The 22,806-nt window shown below is 45.4% G+C and overlaps 1 protein-coding gene across 3 annotated transcripts in view; it reads right to left on the bottom strand.

Moving 5' to 3' along the window:
* FLNB (filamin B) overlaps positions 1-22,806 on the bottom strand; it is a 71,985-nt gene that overhangs the window by 15,694 nt on the left and 33,485 nt on the right. For 2 of the 3 annotated variants that reach the window (XM_039558724.1, XM_039558725.1), the window contains exons 9-31: positions 21,580-21,717; positions 20,303-20,429; positions 19,621-19,757; positions 19,055-19,248; positions 18,588-18,701; positions 17,940-18,083; positions 17,496-17,619; positions 17,089-17,249; positions 16,471-16,561; positions 16,064-16,233; positions 13,779-13,896; positions 12,817-13,079; positions 11,610-12,207; positions 11,214-11,387; positions 10,673-10,835; positions 10,127-10,287; positions 9,145-9,312; positions 7,514-7,637; positions 7,085-7,241; positions 5,320-5,509; positions 3,227-3,474; positions 1,410-1,484; positions 594-696 (exon numbers count right to left, since the gene is read on the bottom strand). In XM_039558724.1, the coding sequence (XP_039414658.1) occupies positions 594-696; positions 1,410-1,484; positions 3,227-3,474; positions 5,320-5,509; positions 7,085-7,241; positions 7,514-7,637; positions 9,145-9,312; positions 10,127-10,287; positions 10,673-10,835; positions 11,214-11,387; positions 11,610-12,207; positions 12,817-13,079; positions 13,779-13,896; positions 16,064-16,233; positions 16,471-16,561; positions 17,089-17,249; positions 17,496-17,619; positions 17,940-18,083; positions 18,588-18,701; positions 19,055-19,248; positions 19,621-19,757; positions 20,303-20,429; positions 21,580-21,717 (3,942 nt within the window). The remainder of the gene's footprint in view (positions 1-593; positions 697-1,409; positions 1,485-3,226; positions 3,475-5,319; positions 5,510-7,084; positions 7,242-7,513; positions 7,638-9,144; positions 9,313-10,126; positions 10,288-10,672; positions 10,836-11,213; positions 11,388-11,609; positions 12,208-12,816; positions 13,080-13,778; positions 13,897-16,063; positions 16,234-16,470; positions 16,562-17,088; positions 17,250-17,495; positions 17,620-17,939; positions 18,084-18,587; positions 18,702-19,054; positions 19,249-19,620; positions 19,758-20,302; positions 20,430-21,579; positions 21,718-22,806) is intronic. The other variant, XM_020583726.2, reaches the window with a different exon arrangement.

Genomic DNA, 22,806 nt, shown 5'->3' with positions numbered 1-22,806 from the left:
CCTCGTGGCAAGATGCTCCATCTTCTGTTGCACTTTTGAAAAGGAAAGACTGACTGTTCTTTCAAGCTGTGGCAGGACAGGGCTTGGGGTGGGATTGCTGAGCTAGGGGGCAGAGGGGACATAGGCCTTGTGAGCAGGAGCTTAGAGCAACCACAGTACTACTGGAGCAATGCTCTCAACTGCCAGACCTGTAGAAGAGGGGTCACCTGATTTGGAGAAGGGATGTAACAGGAATGCAGAATTAACTGCTTTACAGCATCTGCACAAAAGAAATAATGGAGCTTATCAAAGATGTGTGTAGCTTCTGTGTAGAAGGGAAAAAGCATCAACAGGCCCTGCAGTGTAGTAGCTCACAGGCTAGCACTGAGGGCCACAGCAGCACCAAGAATCCCCTGATTTAACTCAAACCATTGAAGGGGCGTATCCTACTCATCCTCAGCGGGTGCCACTCGATGTGAAATTAAACAACTAAGTTGCTGGCAGGATACAAACCTCCCCCACACACTGTGGTCTAGACCACCCAGTCTGTTAGCTGCAGATGGATAAACACACTAACAAAAAGCATAAACCTCCCTGAGAGGCACTCCAGGTACCTGTTATTTCTCCTTTCCTTACAGCAAATGGGATAACCATATCAAAGGGCCTGAACCCCATGCCATTCATGTCTCCAACCGGGACATAAGCTTCTTCTGTAACCTAAAGGAAGCAAAAAGATGGGTCACTTCAAAAAGGATGGTAGAGCCAAATGAACACTGAGCAACTCCACTGCAAGCACAAGCAGAAGAGAGTGTGCGGTGATTATTGCAGCCAGCCAAGGACTGGGCTCAACCAGAGCAGTGTCCGGCCAAGCTCTCCTTCACAACACCACACCGCAGAGCAGAGCAAATCAAACATGGCGCGGACGGAAGACATGCTGGAAAAAAGTCAGAGATAAAAATGGAACACAAAGGGATGGAAGACAATGTAGCGCACACAAGACCCAAAGTGGCTCCATCTGAAAGGATTTAGTTGCTTAAGGCCTGGAAGAGAAAGTGATTTTTAAATGGGGCAGAATGATTGCAACACAAAATGGACAAAAGAAACAAGTTTCACAATGCGACTCTGAACTCAAGACACTGTGATTTTACTGGGAAAACAAAGGAGTGCACTCAGGGTGCATTTGCCAACAGTAGACATTTCAGAAGTGGAAGCTGTGGGTGCAATGATCCTCTTCACGTTTACATAAGTTTATTTGGAGATTCCCTTCAAGCAGCAAAGAAAAAACAAGGTCTGGATCCCAAGAACAATTGATGAAACACAAAGAATGAACACAATGACCAGAGCGATCAAGCAGTCCCAAGAAGCAGGCTGTCATCTGAAATGGAACACAGATGGGGAAAAAACAGCTGAAAAATGTAAAAATTTTGTACCCAAGGGCGGAATCCGGGTGGGGAAGCGCCCACTGGCTCCTGCGACCGTGCGGTGACATCATCTGCATCTACAGCCTGGGCAGGGGTAGAGGCAGGTTAGTTGTTATTAGATGTTATTCTAGCATGGAGGCAGTCCCACCTTCCACAGTTCAGAACACACAGCTCTTTCTAGTTCAACACCTTCTCCCACCATGTAGCCCTCCCAGTCCTCTCGCCATAGCAAAGACCTGGATCCAGTCAGGGAAGCTGGGAAACTGCCCTTATCCACAGGTGCTGGGGGAAGCCACCAGTGGCACAGCAAAGGGACAAAGCTAGTACGTGCTGTTGTGTGATGCTTGCGAGGGAAGCAGAAAGCTGTGCCTGTACACTGGTGGAATTGAATATCAGAGTTGCTTTCTTATGGGACTGATGCAGTGAGGGAAGGGAAAGGTTTAAACCTAAGATGAGAGTCCCCGAGCACTGCACAGCATGACGTGCCAGCGGGGAGGCAGGGGAGCTGGCTATCGTGGGAAGGCTGCTCCAGCTCACGCACTTGGATGAATGACCCAGCCCACATCCAGCAAAGCCATTCTTCTGATTCATAGCTGGGACTGCGTCGTCAAGACACTGAATGTGTTTTCCCCTGGCGCAGCCGCTCTTCTCACCAGGCATGCCAAGAGGATGACTTGCAAATTCCCATATCTCCCATTAACCTGACATGAGTGGCTGGGACTGACACCCACACAGGCAGCTCCCCCAGGCTCAGCCATCCCAGTCCCTCCTGCCCATTTACACCACTGCAAACCATCCTAATAAAATAACCCACTGGAAACTTCTGCATGGATGGACTCCACTAAGAAAACCAATGCAAAACAGAAAGGCTGCTGTTTCAGTGTTCTCTGTCCCCAGCTGAGACACCCAAGTCAAACGCATACTGTATCAGGCAGCTAGGAAGTGGGAATTTTGGCTGGCCAGGATTGGGCTCCCTGACCTTGAGAGGCATTTCCTGTGGTGAACCTTAAGCAGTGACCAAGGGAGTCGTTTCTCTCAAGGAAATCTTCAGACACCCATAGCCAGGAAGACAGGTAGGAAGAGCCAGAGTTGCTGGCCCCAAGGACTTGCTCATGAGCTCCATCCGGACTCAGCGCAAGTACAGTCCTGTGATTTCATAGACCGAGACGCACCAGAGGTTGCTTTGGATGAGATTACAGGACCAGGAATTGTTTTGCCAACACAGAGAGATGTTCTTCATAAGAAGGGCTTCTGTGAGCCCTGAGAGGCACCTAGTCTGCTCCTCAGGGGGCTGGGGTATTGTTTGCTAAATGTGGAGTACTGCACATTGGAAAGAAGATAATTAGAAGGAGGGGGAATTTGGCTATAACAGTTTAACCAGCACTTACAAATAATTTTTAAGTGTGAGCTAACAGTCTGCTTCCCTGGGATCTGTTAGCAGACCGTTCCTTGTTTTGGGGTCAACTTAATAAAAAGTGAGAGACAGAGAAGGCAGAGCACTGTATCTGACAATGGCTAACGTAATTAGTTGTAGAAGCTGATTACAACCACCCTTACATCATTTAGAAAAATAACTACATGGTCAGGAAATGAAAAACAAATTTCTTCAGAAAAGCTAAGTCTTCATCCTCTGATGGCTTCTATCCCGTTTCACTTAACTGTACTGCCTGCTCAAAATAAGCTCTGCAAGGAACAAGGATTCATTAGCTCCTGCTAGCCTAATAAATGTCTGTACAAACATTTACACACAGAGTTAACCTATCGCTAAATAAAACATGGCAGCAGGAATCTGAGTGGGAGGTACTTCTGGAGCAGAACTGGCTTACCATGACAGTGAAAGGACTGTTGGGAATGTCCACCCCACCAAAGCGGACATAAATCACATAGGTTCCTGGTTTGGCAGCAGTGTAGAAGATATCGTAAGTCCCGTCCTCATTTTCAACAACATCTGCTTCAGCTTCTGTCCCATCTGGCGTGAGGACAGTGCACGTCACTTTTCCCTTCCCTGCTGATTTGGCGTCTACCACAAAACCAACCTCCTCACCAGTCTTCACAGTGGGTGCAATTCCAGGACCTACAAGGCAATTTTCATTACTGAAAGTGTTCAGAGGACAGTTTTCCCAGGCAGGCCGCCTGCAAGGCGCCTGGGGAGCATGGCACCAAGACATTGGTCCCGGGGAGTCACAGATGTGGGTTTGGGAGCAGATGTACAACAAGGGACATTTGTTAAATTGGTCAGCACAGTGGTATGCAAGAGCTGGCTACCAGCTCTCCTTCTCCTCTGCAATCACAGAGGATGGATGGGAACAGAGAGGAAAAAAGCTAAGTTTGAAGAAAGCAATGCCTTAACCCATACTCTTATCATCCTACTCCTTTATGCAGAGCCAAAGGCACTTTCTTCTGCCCAGCCAGCAACTTGGCTGCACTGCTTTAACATAAACCTCCCTGTGTAAGCAGCTGTAAAAGGGCACAGTAGCAGCCACGGCCACATTTCCTCCACCATTATCCACGAACAATTTTCCACTGTTCTGCCACACATCCCAAAAAAAACATCATGCAACAATGCTAAAATTGTAGCAATCAGATCTAGCTTGAAGAACACTGTGTTTAAATGAGAACTATTATGTCTTATTTGCAGTAGTACATAGTGAATACTCCTGCTTCTGACCTGCACTTGTTACCAGGTAAATGGCTCATTTTCAAGTGGCAACAAACCTGCTGGTTTAATACCTTGGCAGTATTCCAGCACTTACTCCTAAGGTGATTGTATTTCAGCTTTACAGCACTGAATCAGAAGCACTTCTTGGAAAAGGGAAATTTTAGCTGGCATCTGGCAGTAATCTCCATCTCGGTTACTTTGAATAGTTAGTGACTTGAGTTACTTGGAAGAGTATCCGATTTACCCATTAAGGCATCTTTTAAACAAATTTTGAGGCAAACGGAATACCTCTTTTTTCTTCCATTGTGTCAGGAATGTATTTCTGTTTAAAACAACTTGAAAGCAGCCAGCTCCTGGACAGGCTTCAGGTGCACTCTAATTGCACAATGTCCAGGTCCAGCACAATGCCCACACACTCTCACAGGTCTACAACAACAGATTAGGTTTCCCTGTTCAATTTGGCCTTGCCTAGTTTATTTAAGTCTCTTGATTGTAGAATAAATAATGTTCAGTGGCATTCTTGTAACTAGTTCCTGTCACTTCTGCTCCCTGTCACAGCCTCCTGGGAGGTGGGAGCATGCCACAGTGACCAGCCCAAAGCCATGTGATGAACACCCATCCTTAGAACTGGTAAGGGACAAAGCTGTGTGCTCCTACAGCAACAAATTTGGTCCCTCCCCTACACCAAGGCAATGATTTTTTGAGTCATAGTAATATCTTATCTTTAGGTTCTCTCCTTCCCAAAAGCCTGTTCAGACCCAGGCCAATCTTGACCAGACAGAAAAGCAGCAGAAATCTTCACTAATAACACCCAGCCTGAACAAGCTTTGCTAATATAGAAGCACATGGCCAGCTATGTACATCCTCGGAAATAATTCTGTTTTAGCTTGGAATGAAAAGCTTCTTGCAACACTCACTGTGCAAGAAGCACAATGCAGTGGACACACACATGTGTGTTATTTTTAAATCAACCTCACTGAAGCTCTCCGCTAGATTTATTGATGCCAAAATAAGCATCAGACAGTTGCATCTGGCTGTTTGTAACAGCCCAGGCAGTTTGACAGATTTTGCTAGAGGCTGCAAGAGATCCCTGCTCACCCAGAGGGTGGACACTTTATCTTTAGGAAAACCCCTTCTGTACGAGCAGCCAGATTACACAAGTCTCAAGCACGTCTTCTACACCCATCACATCCACTGTACCATGTTCAGAAGGCAGCTTTACATGCAGAACAACAGCAAAGAGAGGAGTCAAACACTCACCCGTGGCCAAACACTTGCTGGCATCCCCAGCTGGAGATGCCCGGATCCGATAGGGAGAGGCCGGGATATCATCTCCACCATACTTAACGCCAATTGTATAGCGGCCTGTTTTGTCAGGGACATAGGTGACTGTGTAAGTGCCATCCTTGTTGTCATGAATGTCCACTCTCTTGGGTTTGCCCTCTTGGTCCTGAGGAATGCAAACCAGAAGATTTAGATACTATGAAGGTTTTGAATTTCCTTAGCTGGGCATCAAATCTGTTCACAGCCATAATTAGGTGGTCTCAAACAGATACAGAACTGCAGCTTCTTGAAGTTTAAATATATTTTGCTCAAAGACTAGTAAGAAAAGTAGACTATTACGAGCAGGAAGGTTATCAGACCACTATAAAACAATCACGGGTATCATTAACTACTCTTTGGTTAGTATGAGAATGTTTATAAGAGCAGCAAGCCATTTTAATAAGCTTTATATTAATTGTAAGAAGTTCGGGCGGGCTTCACTGTCATACTTCTACTGGAAATGAAGAAAACTTCCCAGGTCCCTGAGGCACAGACGGGCAGTCAGACTGTGCAGCTCTGTCCTGAGTAAGCACTGGGTAGCCTTAGGCAGCTGCTCCCTGACAGGTCAGAAGGGAGAGGGAAGCATTTCTGGAGTCTGCTATCAACCCTCCTGCATGAGGCATCCTGCTGCTGGCACACTGCAAAGTCTACAGTTAAAAGCAGGTCTGTGCAGTCCCTTCAACTACCATTTCTCATCAGCTGCAAAGCACAAAGCATTTTAGAAAGTCTTCCAAGCCTGCTTACAGGGAATCACATGTTGACTCCACTTTGTATTTTATAACTTAACACTGCCTGGGCTACAGTATAAGCTGCAAAGGACTTGAGATTTTAGGTACAGCACAAAAGAGCTTACTTCTTTCAGGAAGGCTTGTGAAATGTTTGACATTCAACAGCTCAGAACAAGAAACAAACAAATGCTGCCAGAAGGATCACCTGTGCACTTCTACCGTATCAGACTTGTGGAACTGGATCTTCAAAGCCGCAGCCAGGCTGGGAGCTCTGATAAGCATTTTGGATCCTTTAAGAGCACACTTGCACGCCAGAATAATGGCAACTGCTTTGGTGCACCTGAGCAGGCATTGAGACAGGACAGGAGCAAGAATGCAGAAGGGCCAGTACGACCAGCCATGCCGTGACCTCGGCATGCCAGAGCTGAGCTATGTGCTTTATGGTCCACTAAGCAGACACCTTTTTGCTGAGGCCACAGAGTCCAGGCACCAGAAACTTCAGAAAGAGTAGTAACAAAGATAAATCAAAACATTCCTGCAGTATCTCCTTAAGCAACTTATGACTTCTGGCAACCTTGAGAGACATCATAATGTGATGCTCAGAGTGGTCATTATCTCATGGCCTTGCTGAAATACACTGCTAGAACACTGTTTCCATTTCAAATGTTATTCCATTTCAATGTATTTTCATAATCTTACAAGCGACTATTTATCTCATTTTGGGCATTTGCAGAGTGTAAGGTTAGGCAAGAGCCAAACAGAGCATAGCTGATGACTAAGACAGAAGTTTCACAAAAGCACTCTCAAGAGCTCCACAAATGCAGAGTGCAAGACTCTCCTGTACCAAACCTTAGAGTCCAGTCAGCAGCCCAGTCTCCAGGACACTGGGTATGTGAGGATAAAGCTGTGGACACTTCTGAAAGGAGAGACTCATGCCCACCTAGAAAACATGTTTCCTTGGTTTTGTTACTCACCGTGATCTGTACAGCCAGAAGTCCCTGCCCAGCATCCTTAGCATCCACAGCAAACTCCACAGGCAGGCTGGCTAGAATGCCATAGGAACTGAGCCCTGGTCCACTCGCTGTCACTTTACTGGCATCATATGTAGGAAGCACCTTCACCTTGAAGGGACTTAAAGAGAAACCCATTATTTCCCCTCCTCCCAAGTCAATGGCTGCTAGTTGCTGCAGTACACGTTGAGGTACATGTGGATACACTCCTCCTACAGTGTCTGCTGCAGGTGCAGTGGACTCAAAATATCACTGAACCCTGAAGTTGTGCAAGAAACTGCACTGGTTAAGTAGAAAGGACCACAGCCAGTCCTTAAATGGTGCTCATGTGCTGGGAGGACAAAACTGGATTGTTAAATCTTCAGTTCTCCAAAGTTTCTCTTATCACCTTACCTTCGAGGAATCTCTTCATCAGCATATTTGACAGAGATCATGTAGGGTCCCTCCTGCATAGGGGTGTACACCACCGTGTGGGTGCCATCTCCATTGTCTACCACATTAACAGGTCCCACAACTCCTAAAAAAGCAACAAATGTTTTTTTCAGCTGTGCTATTAAAATACAGTCATCTGCTGCACAAAGCTACAAGATGCACTGCTCATTTACAGCTGGCAACAAGCTAAATTTCAATGGGTTTTTTTTAATGAAAGCAACAGGCATGGATCAATGATCAGTTTCCCATATTTTGTATTCAAAGCCATTGACTTGAGATAGATTTGTTATCCACTGCTCTCTGGGCTCCCATCTTCTTGCTGTAAACAGAAGCTAGCATGAAAATACTGGAGAAAGATCTGCCTTTCGGTACAGTCTAGGTCAATTGCTAAAAGTGCATTGAAGATCTTTCAAGACAGAAAATGAGTAATGCTTATAATTGTCTGAACTGTCATTTGCAAGATTACTTATTATTACTGGGATTCACAGCACAGAATTGAGCCCTAAAGCCAGTTGGTGTGTAGCATTCACCAGCTGAGTCTTTCACAATCAGGTGTTTGGAAAGGCAGGCTTGCTGCCTAGGCAGGAACACCCTGCAAGCTGCCAAAGAACTAAGAAAGCAGGATCAATCATTTCAATTTGCATTAAGCTAAATCTACAACAGATTATGTGACATATCAGTTCAGATCAACACACAAAGCAGCCTACAATTACAAGTTGGCTTTAAAATATAGAAAGGATTAATAATAAAGCAAGCACAAAAGAAATGTATACAGTTGCCATGCACAGCCTAAAAGCAACACCTTTGGCTCCCATTCCCTCCTCCAGATGATTCTTGCTGCTGCTAACCGGATTTCCAAGAGCCAAAATTGCCAGTAGTTAGTGAGAGTTCAAACCTGTCTCAGTGTCACCCTTGGGACCACCTTTAAAGAAATCCGAAATTGCTTTCAATGGGGAGCGCCATCCCTGGGAATCCGTCTCATCCGCTAGAATTAAAGAAGTGTTACCTGCGGGGCACCTGCACAGCGGAACCTGACACTCCAATGGGGAGGCAGCTCTCACCTCCCAGCAAGGTGAGACTGGCAGCCAACAGGTACTCACTGCCAAGATACTGTGCCACTGAGACACGGCTTTCTAGGTTAATGCAAACACCATTAATGCTATCATTCAAGGGCCTTGTTGCTCTCTGGGGACCACTGGGAAGTTTCACCATGATTCAGAGACTCCTGCAATACACTGACACAGGTTTCCCAAGTCGCTGCTCACATGCTAGACCTGTGGATTTACTTTTTGATGCCTAAAACTTAACACACAATTGTTCACCGGTGATGGTTACTCACATCACTTCTCCCAGCCCTGAAGATTAGGCTAAAGCCATCAAAGACACTGTCCAAAGCAGCACCACCCAGGACACAGCTCTCCTTTCACAGCATGACACGTGGGTCAGCTGCCAAGGGGCACATGCCAGATGAACAGGAACAGAGGTAAATGCTCATTCAAGTGGCACTGCCACCCTTGCAAGCAGGGCCAGGACCATGTTACCTGCCCAAATACAGATATGGGCACAGTTAGATGGAATACTTTGGTTCTTACCTCTGGGTCCTGTCACCATCACCTCAAGAGGTGCTATTCCTGCCTTGCTGGCATCTACAGTGAAGGACTGGGGGATTTTGGCTCGGACAGCTGTTCCCAGACCTGGTCCTGCTATCTTCACCTTGCTGGGATCCACAACATCCTTCACAGGAACCTTGAAAGGACTGCCTGGAAGTTGACATAGCAAGTGTTAAACACAAGAAGTTAACAGTTACAGAGAGCAAAAGGTCTTTTCTCCCCACTTTTCCTTAGGCTTTTTTATTACTGTGCCTTTGCTGCAGGCAGGAATGACAACCCCACAGCTTCCACACTATCCCTCTGCTTCTGCAAAACTCAGAAGTATAGTGATGGTGCTTCTACATTTTCATATAATTGTTGACAACAATTCTGTTGTGATCCATCTGCTTCTCACACCTCAGGAAAAATAGCAAACATGAAAGAAACCAGAAGGGCAAATGAAGCATCATGGAGGCAATGCGTTTCCTTCATATCTTACCAAGTTCAGTAAGTCAACAAAGAGAATGGGACCAACAGGAAACATCCAATTTACATGCAACATACAATGCATGCACAGGTAAATGTCTGGTTTAGGGAACAGTTACTATGCTTTCTGCAGTGACCAAAAATTGCAGTGTTTAATAAAATCCCCATGACAGGATCACCCATTAGACCCTCTTACTGCAGAATAGGATCTTTTATGTACCCACATACCAAAGGGCTGTTTTCATGACCTAAAGTATTACACACCACTTGTGCATAAGACCAGTTATTTGTCAAGGGTTAGTGTCCCTTTCCCTGTCCCACTCATCTGTACCCACTTGAGCAAATGCCACTGCCTTTTCTGCCTGAGTTCTGAGGAAAAGCAGAAAGTCAAAATCACATCAACATTTCATAGCACAAGGGAGATGCAGCCAACTGAGAGCTCCAAGTCCTTAGTTTGACTTCTTCCCTCTTCTGAAAGCCACTGAGCAAGAGTTCTTACCAGGAATATGCTCTCCCCCATACGTGATGTTAACATCGTAATCTCCTGGAACATAAGGAACATACTCGGCACTGCAGCTCCCATCTTTGTTATCTTTACAGCTAATTTTAGATTCTGAAGGTCCTTCAACAGTTATTCCAAGGCCACCAATTCCTGCCCCTCTGTAAGACAGAAACACACATTGTTAGAATCACCTGCTTCTAATGGCAGCTTTGTAGCCTTCATGTGCTCTGGCTGCATTTTCATCCTTTCTGGGAATATGGTGTCCTGACTTGTGATGTTCAGCCTTCAGCATGTGCTGGCAGGCAAAGCTGTTCAGCACTAGCTCATTCACATTTTCCTAGAATTTTCTCCTCAGTAACTATCAATCCCTAATGTCAAATGTTTGCAGAGCAGAGTAGATGATGAGGTAGCACACAGTCATCAGCAGGACACAGCTCGGCCTTTTTATAAATATTTGTATGGAGTTCAGCATCCTGCATTGTGCACACCACTACACTCTTCCCCCCCTCAGATATTCCTTCAAGATCAAGCAGGCCCTGTCACCTGGTGACAACCGAAAAGGCATTTGGCTGATTTGTGAAAGCTTCTGTGAGTCCAGGTCCTTGGGCCTTCACACGTGATGGATGGCAGCCCTCTGTGACATTCACTCTGAAGGGACTATTTGGCACAGGCACACCATCGTACGTCACGCTGACTGTGTGCGGACCTGTTAAGAAGAGGGAAACGTCTTCTGAATTCCCTAAACATGCTCATAATTTAACATCATTCTACAAGATGCTACAGACTTAAATGTCAGTTTATGGGTAAGTGTTTCCTCCTGCATTTCACAAGACTTCACTAGTGTTTTGTAACTGAGATGCCATCTACACGCTGTTCTTTTAAAGCCAAGTTACCGTAAAAGTCAGTTCTTCAAGTTCAAGTAGAGCTACTCCCTGCAGAACTAGCTCTTCTACTGGCAGACCTCTTGCAAAGATGCCAACAAGTTACTGGCACACCTCAGGGGTTTGCCAAATGAAAGTAGCAGAAGAGCTGCTTGCTCTCGGTTTTCCCCTTTCAAGTAAAAGAAAACAAGCCCTGCGGTTACCCTTTTCAAATGGTGTGTACTCCACTGAATATGTTCCATCGGCATTGTCTTGGATGAGACAGTCTGTGGGGGAGCCAGATGGGCTCGTGATCTGTGTCCTGATGTGGTCACCACCAGCCTTTGTTAAAGGTCGAGCATCCACAGTGAACTCAGTTGTAGCTTCTCGGAAGACGTCTGCAGGAAACATTTTGAAGAGTCACTTCAAGAAGTGCATATATTCTCAACAACAAAACATTTCGTGAAGCAGCATGATAAACAACTTAGCTGGGAACATGAGACTCCCTCCTGTCCAAGGATCACCATGGAAACATGCAAGGCTTTTACAACTTTCAATGCTCAGAATACTCAAAAAGAACTGCAAGTCCTACAAACTCTGATAACAACAATTATTCTCACCTTTTCCTTCCACACCTGGCCCAAACACTTTAACTCTGCTTGTGTCCACAGCTGGCTCCACTTTGACCCGGGCTGGGAATTTAGGCACTTGCTCTCCTCCATATCTCATCTTGATTGTGTACATGCCAGCCGAGAGAGGCACGTAGGTAACGACATAGGTTCCGTCTTTGTTATCATCGATCTGGACCTCAGCTTTGGAGCCAGTATCTGACACCATGTCCACCCGCAGGTCCCCAGGGCCCGCTTCCGTGCAGTCCACATTCAGCAGCCCTGCCTCGCCCACTTTACCACGCTCCAGACCTGGGCCTGTGGCAATGACTTTAGAGACATCAAATGGCATTTCTATATCTGCCTTAAAGGGTGAACCGGGAATGTGAACTTCTTCGAAGAGGATGTTTACAAAATACTCTCCAGGCTTCGTAGGCAGGTACGAGACAGAGCAGGTTCCATCGCCATTGTCCGAACACTCAATTTTAGCTTCACATGGGCCTTCTACTGTCAAACCCAAACCTCCAGTTCCTGCCCCTTTAGTATCTATTGTGAACTGGGCTGGTTTTCCAACGAGGCCACCTCGAAGACCTGGACCATGAGCTTTTACCTAGAAGAGAATATGCAGTTGAGCTAAACTGCCTTTTCCATGTTACTGCCAGAAGACTGCCTAGTTAGACTTGTTTGTATGTGGGACTCAATTAACAGGCTCTTAAAAACACACAGAAGGCACTGTTCTCCTTGCCACTCATCCCATTTTTACTGTAAAGTTGGTACTCCTCCTCCAAAGAGGTTTCTAGGCAAGGATATTTGTAATTTCACCATAGCTGTTTTTATATAGCCGTGGGAAATAAAAGGTGGAAATTTTAAACTATTTGATGGCTGGACACATGTTTTTCTTGAAATATATTTCCTTAGAAAAAAGTATCTTAATATATCAGAGATGCTTATCAGAAAGATTCCTATTAAATTAGGAGCAATGCTTAAGTTTACCACACTATGCAGGATGCTTGCCATATTTTTGATTAGCTCAATGGTTTTTTTAAATACAGTGTTACAGGAATGAATTCTACAAGTCCTAGAGGCTTCAAAAGGAATCACTGAGTGCTCTGAGTAAGGCCATTCTGTTTTGGCCAAGACCAAGCCAAGTCTCATGCAATAGCCCACAATTCAGTTTTCAGGTATCAGTTGCTGTTACAGCCCTATACCACTCACTTACCTTGGAGGGGTCTGGAGGTAATGTGGCCTCCACAGTGTAGGGGCTCCCTGGGATTGGGTTGCCATCATAACTCACATCCACCACATACAGTCCTTCTTCCCGTGGGATGTATTTTGCAGTGCTGCACTCCTTACCCAGAACTGGTTCCACCAGACATGGCACAGCCTTCCTCATAGGACTGGAAATATTAACCTCCAGTTTACCCTGCCCACCTGCTCCTTTGGTATCAATTACAAATTCCTGATCCTTCCCTACTTCCACTCCTGAAAAAGACAAAACCCATATTACATTACTTACTTAACATCAGACAGTGGTCCAAGGAATCTCCCATGCACATATCACTGAGGGAGCAGGTATTGCCAGAGCCCTGCCCAGTTTACATCCCTCTGCAAGCAAAAACCCCTCCCAAGCCAAACAAAAAACCACCCAACTAAAATCAAATGCTTTAGTTAATTGATGCTACAAAGCTATAGGGGAAACAAGCCTGTAAGATGTGGTCTGATAGTATCAGAGGCTCATTTCAGGAAAGCAACATATTTCACTGCCTTAAGTTCTTCCACTTCAGGAAAACAAAAAGACTGTATGAATGACACTGTGAACTGTAGCAGTCTGACACATTTAAACAAACAGCCATCTAGCCCTCAGGGAAACAGATTTCATAAGTGAGTGCTCAGCCTAGTGAAGCATCCAGCTCTGTTCACCACAAAGGACCAAACCCCAGACACACATTTTGTCCACATAACTATGTAATCTTTGCAAAAAAGAAAAAAAAAAAAAATCTAAATTAAAATTCAGTCCTCATGAGGACTGAGTGGTCAAGTTATAAAGTTGGAGCTGGTTGATGCCCAGCTGTAGCAAGTTAAAAAGGAGATTGTTTTGCCAGCTCCTGTTCCAGCAGGACACGTTGCCTATCACCAAGACTCCAGAGACCCTTCAGAGGCTTCCAGCCCACAGGTACTTACTGTTTTCGAGTCCATTGACCTTAACTTTGCTTAGGTCTAGAGGAGCAGCAACGCCCACCGTGAAAGGGCTTTTAGGGATAGGATCACCACCGTAAGTCACCAAAACCTTCATTGGACCCTAGTTGGAGAATTTACAAATTAGCTCAGTTCCCCACTTCGTACAGACACACCAACACCCAAGCAGTACATAACCACATCAACTAATCCATTTTATCTGGCCACAGCCAAACTTACTGATTTATGGACACTAAAGCTCTCACACCACTGCAGCCCTTCAAAGTACTAAATGGTTTTTATTTAATACAGGAAGAGAGAAAAAGACAGTTCTTTCCAACATTTAATTAGACTATATCCAAGCTGCCTGGCAAAGGCTCTAGCTCAGGCTGGCTCCCACCCTCCCGGCGCTCAGATCCGACAGCTGAATGAATGTCCCACTGCTCCAGACCAGGTATCCCCTTCCACCACATGGAGAGGCCAAAGCTAAGACTGCAAAGAGGCCGTATTATTACAGCATCTGAAATACCAGGGGTTTAAGCTCTACAAGTCAGAAAGATTAATGCTCTTGTGTATTTTGGCTGGAATGCTGCACAGCCATGGCAAGCTCCAGCCCCATGATGTGTGCTCCTTTTATTCTCTCCTACCGCAGTCCGTATTTTAGCTATAGTCACTGTTTGCTTACTTTTCATTCTTGGCTGGTTCGGCTCCCAAGTGAAATAATCATGGATATTTCATGCAAGCTAGTGAATAGCTTCCATGATTATTTTTGGTTGTTTTTAGAAAACACACACATGGGTAGCTGTAGCAACACCACGAGATAGATAAGACCGAATAAACAGCATTAAACCAAGGCTGCTCTGCGGCTGACGCTGCCCCTCAGGAATTTAACTACCTACTCCATCCTTCCCCTGCTCTGAAGAGTCCAGAGTCTCATTCATAAGCTACTGCTTAGGAACCTGAGCAAGACAGGGTCCAGGAAAGACCTATGTGCTCACAGCGTGGAGGGACAATGAGGCTACTCTAATTACTGAGCAGTCTATCTTCACCTCTCTTTAACCACTGCTCTCCTGCCACTGCTGTCCACAAGCATCTCCTGTAAGCCCACAGCTCCTCCATGACCCGTGGTACTTCTCCAGATGGAAGACCCAAGCGAGAAACCTGGTTTGGGCACCTTAGCTTGTTTTACCAGTGCTTTTCAGGTGAAACACAGCAATCTGGTACTGCTCATAAACACATGGAGTACAGAGGAGTGCTCCCTTCTGTGTACCAACCCTGACTGAACAAGCAAAGCCTCTCCAAAAAGGCACGCCAGCCATATCCTGAGATCATGTAACTGCTTTATCCAAAAACAAATGCTAGCTCTATGGTGCTTCCAAGAATTCTAATCCAGCATTATCAGCTAAATAATACTGCAGTCTTCCTTATCAGTCCACTTTCACATAGCTCCATTCAAGGAAGCTGGGGTAGATGACCTAGTAGCTCATTTGGTTGTTAAGGAGAACAAGTGCAGCAAAACACTTTCATCTCAGCACCAGAGCACCTATGTCCTCAGAAATACAAGATTCGTGCATTCTGGTGTTTAGCAGCCCTTTACAAACATGCAAGTACAGCATAAGGAAAAATATTTCCAGTTATTAGCAGCTTCCACTTTCAGCTCTTTAATGGTGTTGCTAGGAAGCACCTCTGTGAAATCAAGTCAGACTCGATTTTTTCCAACCTAAGGGCAAACCTCAACTGCAGACAAATACTTTGATGCATTTAATCTGCAGCTCAGCTTCCCTCCTCAGCAACAACTTCTTCGCTTTTCTACTGGGAACTAGTGCAAACCCAAACCCTTCTTTTTGTCCCTGCTCAGGTTTGCACTCCAGCTCCTGATATGAGCAGCTTGCTGACAGGCAGCACACTACAACCCGAACTCTGCAGGACTGTGGCAGCCCAGGGCAGCTGGGGCAGCAGTCAGCTCCATTGTGGAGTCTAAGAAGCTTTGCCACTTTTCTTCTTCAACTGATAAGGTATAGAATGGCAATGTGAGCTGTGTGCTACCACTTCAATATCTCTCCTTTCCAGAGAAAATAAAACAGTGGCAAGCTATCAATAACTACACCAGAAAAATTGGATTACCCCTTTCCAATTCCGATTGTACTGCAGGCTTTAGGGATCCTGGGGAACAGGACACCCTGCCAATTTTTTCTGCTTTTCTGTCTGTGCACAGGTACTAGGGAGGGAGGTCACTGCACTACAGCAACATGAGTTGTTCACTCTTGTACTCCTGCAAGAGTCGGACTTACCTGCTGTATGGGCGTGTACCTAACAGTGTGGGAATAGTCATAGTTGTCAATGATATCCAGATCCATCACTGCCTCTCCCGGCACTGAGCTGCTGAACTGCACATCCAGTGGTGCTTTTCCAGCTCCCTTGGTGAACACAGTGAAGTGTGTTGGTTTGCCATTTTCCACACCTAAAGAAATATGTTAATTGTAATTTACACCCAGCTCACACATAGAAACTCTTCTCAAGAAGCATTCAGTACCAATAAAGCCCAGTGAAGAAAAATGCCAAAGGAAAGGCATTGTTTCCAACTGCCTGACACCGCACCCTGCTGCTGCACCCCAGCAATGCTCGGCCAGGCTGTGACCACCCTGCAACAGCTCCTCATTATCCAGTACTGGCCACACTACATGAACCCAGCTCTCACCAGTTTTGTTCAGCCCAGGTCCTTCAGCTTTCACTTTGCTGGCATCGTGCGAGGGGTCCACTTTCACTCTGAATGGGCTTGCAGGAATTTCCTGCAACAGAAACACAACCCCAAAAATAACCAGGTCACTCTTCACTAGCCAAAATCAGATAATAATTTTAAAATAATTTTGCTCTAATTCCAGCATCTTGAGTAAAATTTCACCTCACTTAAACATTGCCTTACTGAGTAGCATAATTCAAAATCTAGGGCAAAGTTAACAGCTGGAATTTTGTCCCTCTCTGTTTTTTATTTTTAAGGAAAACTTTTTTCCCTTATTTTCTTTGAAAAGTCACTTAGGCTTTTTTCCTTTAGAAAGCAGCCTTGCCCCACCATGGAGACCACACTCATTATGCCAATCCAACACATTGCACTTAAACTTCAGTGTCCCCAGCCAATTCCTCTCCAAGTATTACAAAAGAAGTTTCCGTTTTTTACACTGTTACAGAAACAGTGACCAGACAAAGTGCATGTGAACTGACATGGAAGGAGCCAGCTGTGAACTGGCACATGCATGGTGATCAAAGAGCAGATAAACAGATTATAGAAACATCAGGCTGCAAAATGAAGATTACAAACCTCTCCTGCAAAAAGCACTTTAATAGTGTAGCGCCCGGCAGCAGGGGGTGAGTATTTCACTGTGAACGTATCATTAGCATTGTGGATGATGTCGAAATCTATGTCCTCTTCCTCATTGCTGACCACACGAGCATCACACTTAATTCCAACACTGACATCACCTAGGAAAAGCAAGTGGAGGTTTTGCTACTGGACAGACATTACCAGCCAAACAGCCAGACCATTCCCATTTCTAGTTGTTGAGTCATCATGTTAACTAATGTAACAGACCAGATCACAAGTCACTGCAATGTTCTGCTTCCAAGGTTTTTCCACTACACAAGGAAAATCAGCATGGAACAGTACATAATCCCCTCCTTGCATGACCTGTGATTCTGATACCACAGAACAGCCCTGGCTGCCTTTACCTTCTCCTGCATCTGTGCAGTCTACAGTGAAGTGGGTTGGCTCACTTGCTTTCAGGCCAGTTCTCTCCACACCAGGTCCAAACACTTTGACTTTCTGAGGATGACTCCCTTGACCTATAAGGACCTACACAAATTCACAAGGGTCAGGATCGCACATCTCCGTCACACTCAAGATCATAGCCAAGTCAGAGCATTGTTTGGAGCTACAGGAAAACAGATGCAAATGAATGGCCCCAAATATCCCAGGCTGCAGCTGGGCTGATAGGAAACCACCATGTGAGCTTGTAAAAACAGAAAGATTTATACAAGTGGAGAGATTCCTAAAAAAATGGAGCAGAAGGGCACACCTTCTTGAAATTCACAGAAGGGTTTTATCATCCTAACAAGTAGTTGTGAGCACCAATGTCCTATTTGGCTAGAACTAAGAACTATCTCTGTACTTACCCTAAATGGGCTATTGGGCACATTGGCTCCTCCCCAGACAACAGAAATTGTATGTTTGATTGGTTTAACTGGCACGTAGGAGCAGGCAAACACACCATCAGGCTTGCTCTTTATCTGGATATCAATAGGGTTTCCTTCTCCATCCTAAAAAGCAGTAATACAAGCAGAAGGTTCAGGCACTTCAAGTATGTTTGCACAGTTTGAACAGCCCAAGACTGTTCCAAAATGTGTCAGGTTTTTCAGAACTGCAGCTCAGAAATACTGAAGAAATGTGAAATTTACACTACTTTAAGTCTTCCTCATCTAACACTTGCTCATTCATACACCATCCTACAACACATAGAAAATTCACAGGTTCAGAGACACTTCAGTGCTTCCAAATGACAACTCAAGGAAACTACACCTTGCTTTGCTGAGGAGACTCCAAGTAAGGAAGCAAAGCCATGTACTTCATACACCACAGAGAAGTCACTTTGTCTTCAGTTGTTGCCTGACTACATTACACAGATCAAAGCACAGAGCTGTGAGTGAATTACACATGCCCAGAATTAAGTGGCATGTAAGCAAGTAGAAATACTTAAGGCATTTTTCTAAACAGTATTAAAGCCCTTTTGCTGCAGTTTCACACAGCTGCCTTTGGCTTTTTACCTGTGCATACATCTTCAGAGGTGCTTTCCCAGCGTCCTTGGTTTCAACTGTGAACTCAGCAGGATTGTTCACTATACAGCCAGTCCTCTCCAAGCCCGGGCCGTAAGCCTTCACCTAAAAGGGCACCTCAAGAGTATTAGTTTGCAGTTCAGAAAGAGAAGCAAAACTAAGTGATTTATGTATGAAGACCTGCCCCCTCCACAAACCCCATGAAGCATGTGATACTACTTCAGCAAGTTTTCATTACATTAAATCAAAACCACAACAGTGTTATTAGAAAAAGCTGGGGAATATCTGGCTGGGTAATACCTTGGCAAATTCAGAGCTTTAAGCAGAGGTAGCTTAAGAGTCTGCTACCAGAATCCTTCAGAAACATCTCTGTAGTTACACCAAACTATATAAAATATAGCATCCACTGTAGTTACACCAAAGACGTGCTATGCCATGGGTGAACTTCTATGCCCCACCTTATCCGCATTGAAGTCTCCTGAAGCCGGGCGAATGAAGGCCATGTAAGGGCTGTCTTTTATGTCCTCATCATCACACATGATGTGCACAGCATATTCACCAGGCTCTTTGGGCCAATACTTCACATCACATGAGCCATCGTTCTTGTCATCACACTCAATTTTAGCCTGAGAAGGGCCTTCTATTGCAAAGCCTGAAAAAGGAACAAGTAGGTTCCTCACGTTAGGTTTGTGGTGGCTGCTAACACCACTTCCACAAATAGCTTTTTGTTAGCCATAACCACACCTGATCTCTCAATCACCCTTCTTCAGCAATACAGGAGATAATCCATCATCCATCATTCCCTTCTGGATCTCATCCCACAAAAGCACAGATTAACACTCTCCATCACACATACTCCTGTCTCTAGGACTTGCCTTTGATACTCTGATAGACGTTTCTGTTTAGACCACAACATCTTACAGACATGTTTTTTTTACTGTTGGGAAACCTATTGTTTCTCATGAGTTCGTTGCTGGCATTGCAAGATGCAAATATTTCAGGGAAACTAAGTCAAGTAACATACCAAGAGAGCCAACTTCTGTGCCAATGGACTCGACCACGAAGTCGGCCGACTTGCCCACAATTCCCTCATGCAGTCCTGGCCCCCAGGCTCGCACTTTCTGAGGACCTGCTTCATGACCCACTTGAACTTCAAAGGGGCTACAAGAGAAAAACGAGGCATGGCATTAGAAATGAGGGCAAATATAGCATCCATGTTTTTCCCCAGGCATTTTAATGAGGCTTTACATTGGATTTTCCAAATTAATAGATGCTACCATGTGGTGGCACAGTGCCCAGCCGAGTGTCTTTCTAGCAGAGAGGTCATCCAACCCATCACGTTCTTACATCTTCCACCACAAATCCTGCGTGTCAAATACTTGCTCTGCTTGCTATAGCCCTGGACACTGAAATAACATATCCCTTCAAAATCTTACAGCAAAGTCCAAGCTGCATGATCCACCATGTTTTATTAGTTTTTTTTGTTCCTGATTTTGGGTTAGAAAGACTGATGCAAATCACCCTTCAGAGCTTTGTCAAGCTGCTGCAGCCCTAAAACAGGCTGTTAAAAATAAAATGTTACAACAAGTTTGCCACTGACTTGTCTCCCCACTGCTTTCTCAAAGGTCAGCGTTGCTTTAAAAGCCCACCAGCTACACAACCCACTGAAGGACACAAAAATGCCCAAAAAGCTACTTTTAACTCACCTTTTTGGGATGTTTTGTCCACCCCATGTAATTGTGACAATGTACTTCCCTGGGGTAGCTGGATAATATTCAAATGCATATATACCATCCATAAAGCCTTTTTGTTTCACCAACTCCTCCAAGCCCTCTGTTGAAAGATCAGTTCAGCATTAAACTTAACAGTTTCCATCCTGCTTTCAATTACTCAGACAAGTTCATGTTTTCTAGTATTTATTTTAGCTTGCAAGAATAAATTTCTTCCACCAGAAAAAAAAAAGGTCAGGTTATAAGGGAAGTTAGTTCTAGCTGCCCTCTAGGACAAAGACAGCAAACACTTCCAGAAGAAATACAGCAGAAAGTATTTTAAGTTACCAGACTTAATAAGTTCCCTTGTGTTTTATTTTCTTAGTCTGCAGTATGATGCGTGTCATATGTTAAAACAAAAAAGCTTAACATTCGTCAGACTTTGTAACCACAAGTATGCAGGGAATGCCTACTTTTCATTTTCTTCAAGATGAAGAATTTAGGAAGAAAAGCTTAATACGCTAAAATTTACATCGATACGTCTGTTGCTTTTTTTCCCCCCAGCCTCACGAAGCCACACAGTCAGAGCTCTGTGTGTGTGTGGAGGAGGTGAAGGCAATACAATGCACCTTTGAGTGCTGCCCCAGGCGGGGGGAGGTGGCGGGCTCAGAGTACCACACAGGACTGCTGCTGGCAGCTGCATGAGCCAGCGGCTCCTGTGCTCCCATCCTCCCAGCCTGCCAGGCAGAGGGGCCACATCCAGAGCTCAGGACACACCAAGGCACCTGGGGATAGATCCTGACACATGGTCTCTGTCAGCCTATAGGTTTCCTTTCCTCCCCCGCTTGTGTGCCCAAGCAGCTTGTGCCACCAGGAATACTGCTCTGAGCCATTCCCAGCTTTATGACAGCAGGATTTCCATCCTGCCACAGACCCTGGCATGTGACTTGCTTCCACAGATTGGATGAAGATGCAGTGTGTACCCATAAAGCTTAGAGGCCACAGCAGGCAGATGCATGGATTTCCTCAGTTTTGCTAACTGATGCATTAAAATGGAAAGAACTAAAACCAGATATAATCTTAACCAGCCCTGCAGATCAAAACCTCCCCACTAGACACAAAGTAACAATAAACCCTTCTGAAATCTGGCTTTTTATACAGATCCCATCAGTTCCATCAGGACACCATCTCCTTCCTGCTCTTCCTTTTCCCAGGCTCTGCTCCTTTCCATTCTCCAAAACACATGCACAGCACAGATTCACTCCAGCACTCACTTGGTCCCTTTATAGTCACTCCAAGGTCTCCGCTCCCTGCTGCTCTTGTATCAACCTTGAAGTCGGCCGTCTCCCTGATGCGGACGCCCTTGGGCTGTAGACCTCGACCAGTGGCACGACAGGCGTTGGGGTTGCAAGCTGCAAGGCAATTTCAGGCATTACTACTGTCTCTGATCTCAACATACAGGTAGCCTAGCCAGCCTGGGACAACCTTTAGTTTAATGTTGACTCAGGGCAACCACAGCTTAGCTTTCAGCACAAGGTTATAGAATTAAGGCAGACAGACAGGAGTCTGCCCAGCCACTGTCTATACCCCCTGGCTTTTAGGCAATAGCAGTTGGTGCAGCCAGGCAACACTGACCCCCTCCAAGGCCATTTCTTAGAATGGTTACAAACACTGAAGCCCTGCTGCTTTCCAATTCAGTGCCAGTTATCAATACAAGACTTTTACACAGCTATCACACAGAGATATTTACTACAGACACAACCTTCCTGACGCCTTTCACACTGAGGCCCACTGCAGCGTGGGGTGAAGGGTCCCTTTTGCAGATAAGCCCCAGTGAACAGTATTATTGTGCTGATCTTTGAGAAGCACATGACTGGGATAACTGCTATTAGCAAAGCTGAGTTTTGCCTGTGCTTTGTTAAAAGACATCGCATCAAGCCCCCTCTGCTTGTCAGAGTTCACACTTTCACAGAAGCAAAGCCACCAAGCCCTCTGCAGACTGGAGCAGCCATGGGTAGGGGCAGGAGATTACACTTGGCTTAGGCTGATCTTGGCCTCTCTACTCCAAGCACTTCTCTGGACCTGCAGAGTGGCTGCAGAAATAAAGTACCACACACTTATGAACAGTTTTCATTACACAATCCCAGCTGTCATAAGGTCTTCAACGCCAGAGACTTGAGAGGTTTGAAGAGACTTACAAACAACCACAGCTTCCCAGCACTGTAAACCAAACATGCATTTTCCCCAAACACACTGTGCTTACAGCAGGAGCACAAGTCTGTCAAGCAGCTTGTTAGGTTCTCACTCACTACAACAGCTTACAGGTTTTCCCCTCACCCCTGCAGCAGCCAACATCGCCCTGTATCTTATACCGGACGGTGTGAGCAGGGATCGTGTGCCATCTGCCAGCTCTGAAAGCTCAGTGGGAACACACAGGAGCGTGGCTGACGTGGAGTGGGAACAGCTTGCAGAGCACTTACACAGCTGCACCAGGCAGCCTG

Source organism: Corvus cornix, chromosome 12, assembly GCF_000738735.6.
Source record: "Corvus cornix cornix isolate S_Up_H32 chromosome 12, ASM73873v5, whole genome shotgun sequence".
NCBI lineage: Eukaryota > Metazoa > Chordata > Aves > Passeriformes > Corvidae > Corvus > Corvus cornix.
This window is presented reverse-complemented; position numbering and strand designations above follow the sequence as displayed.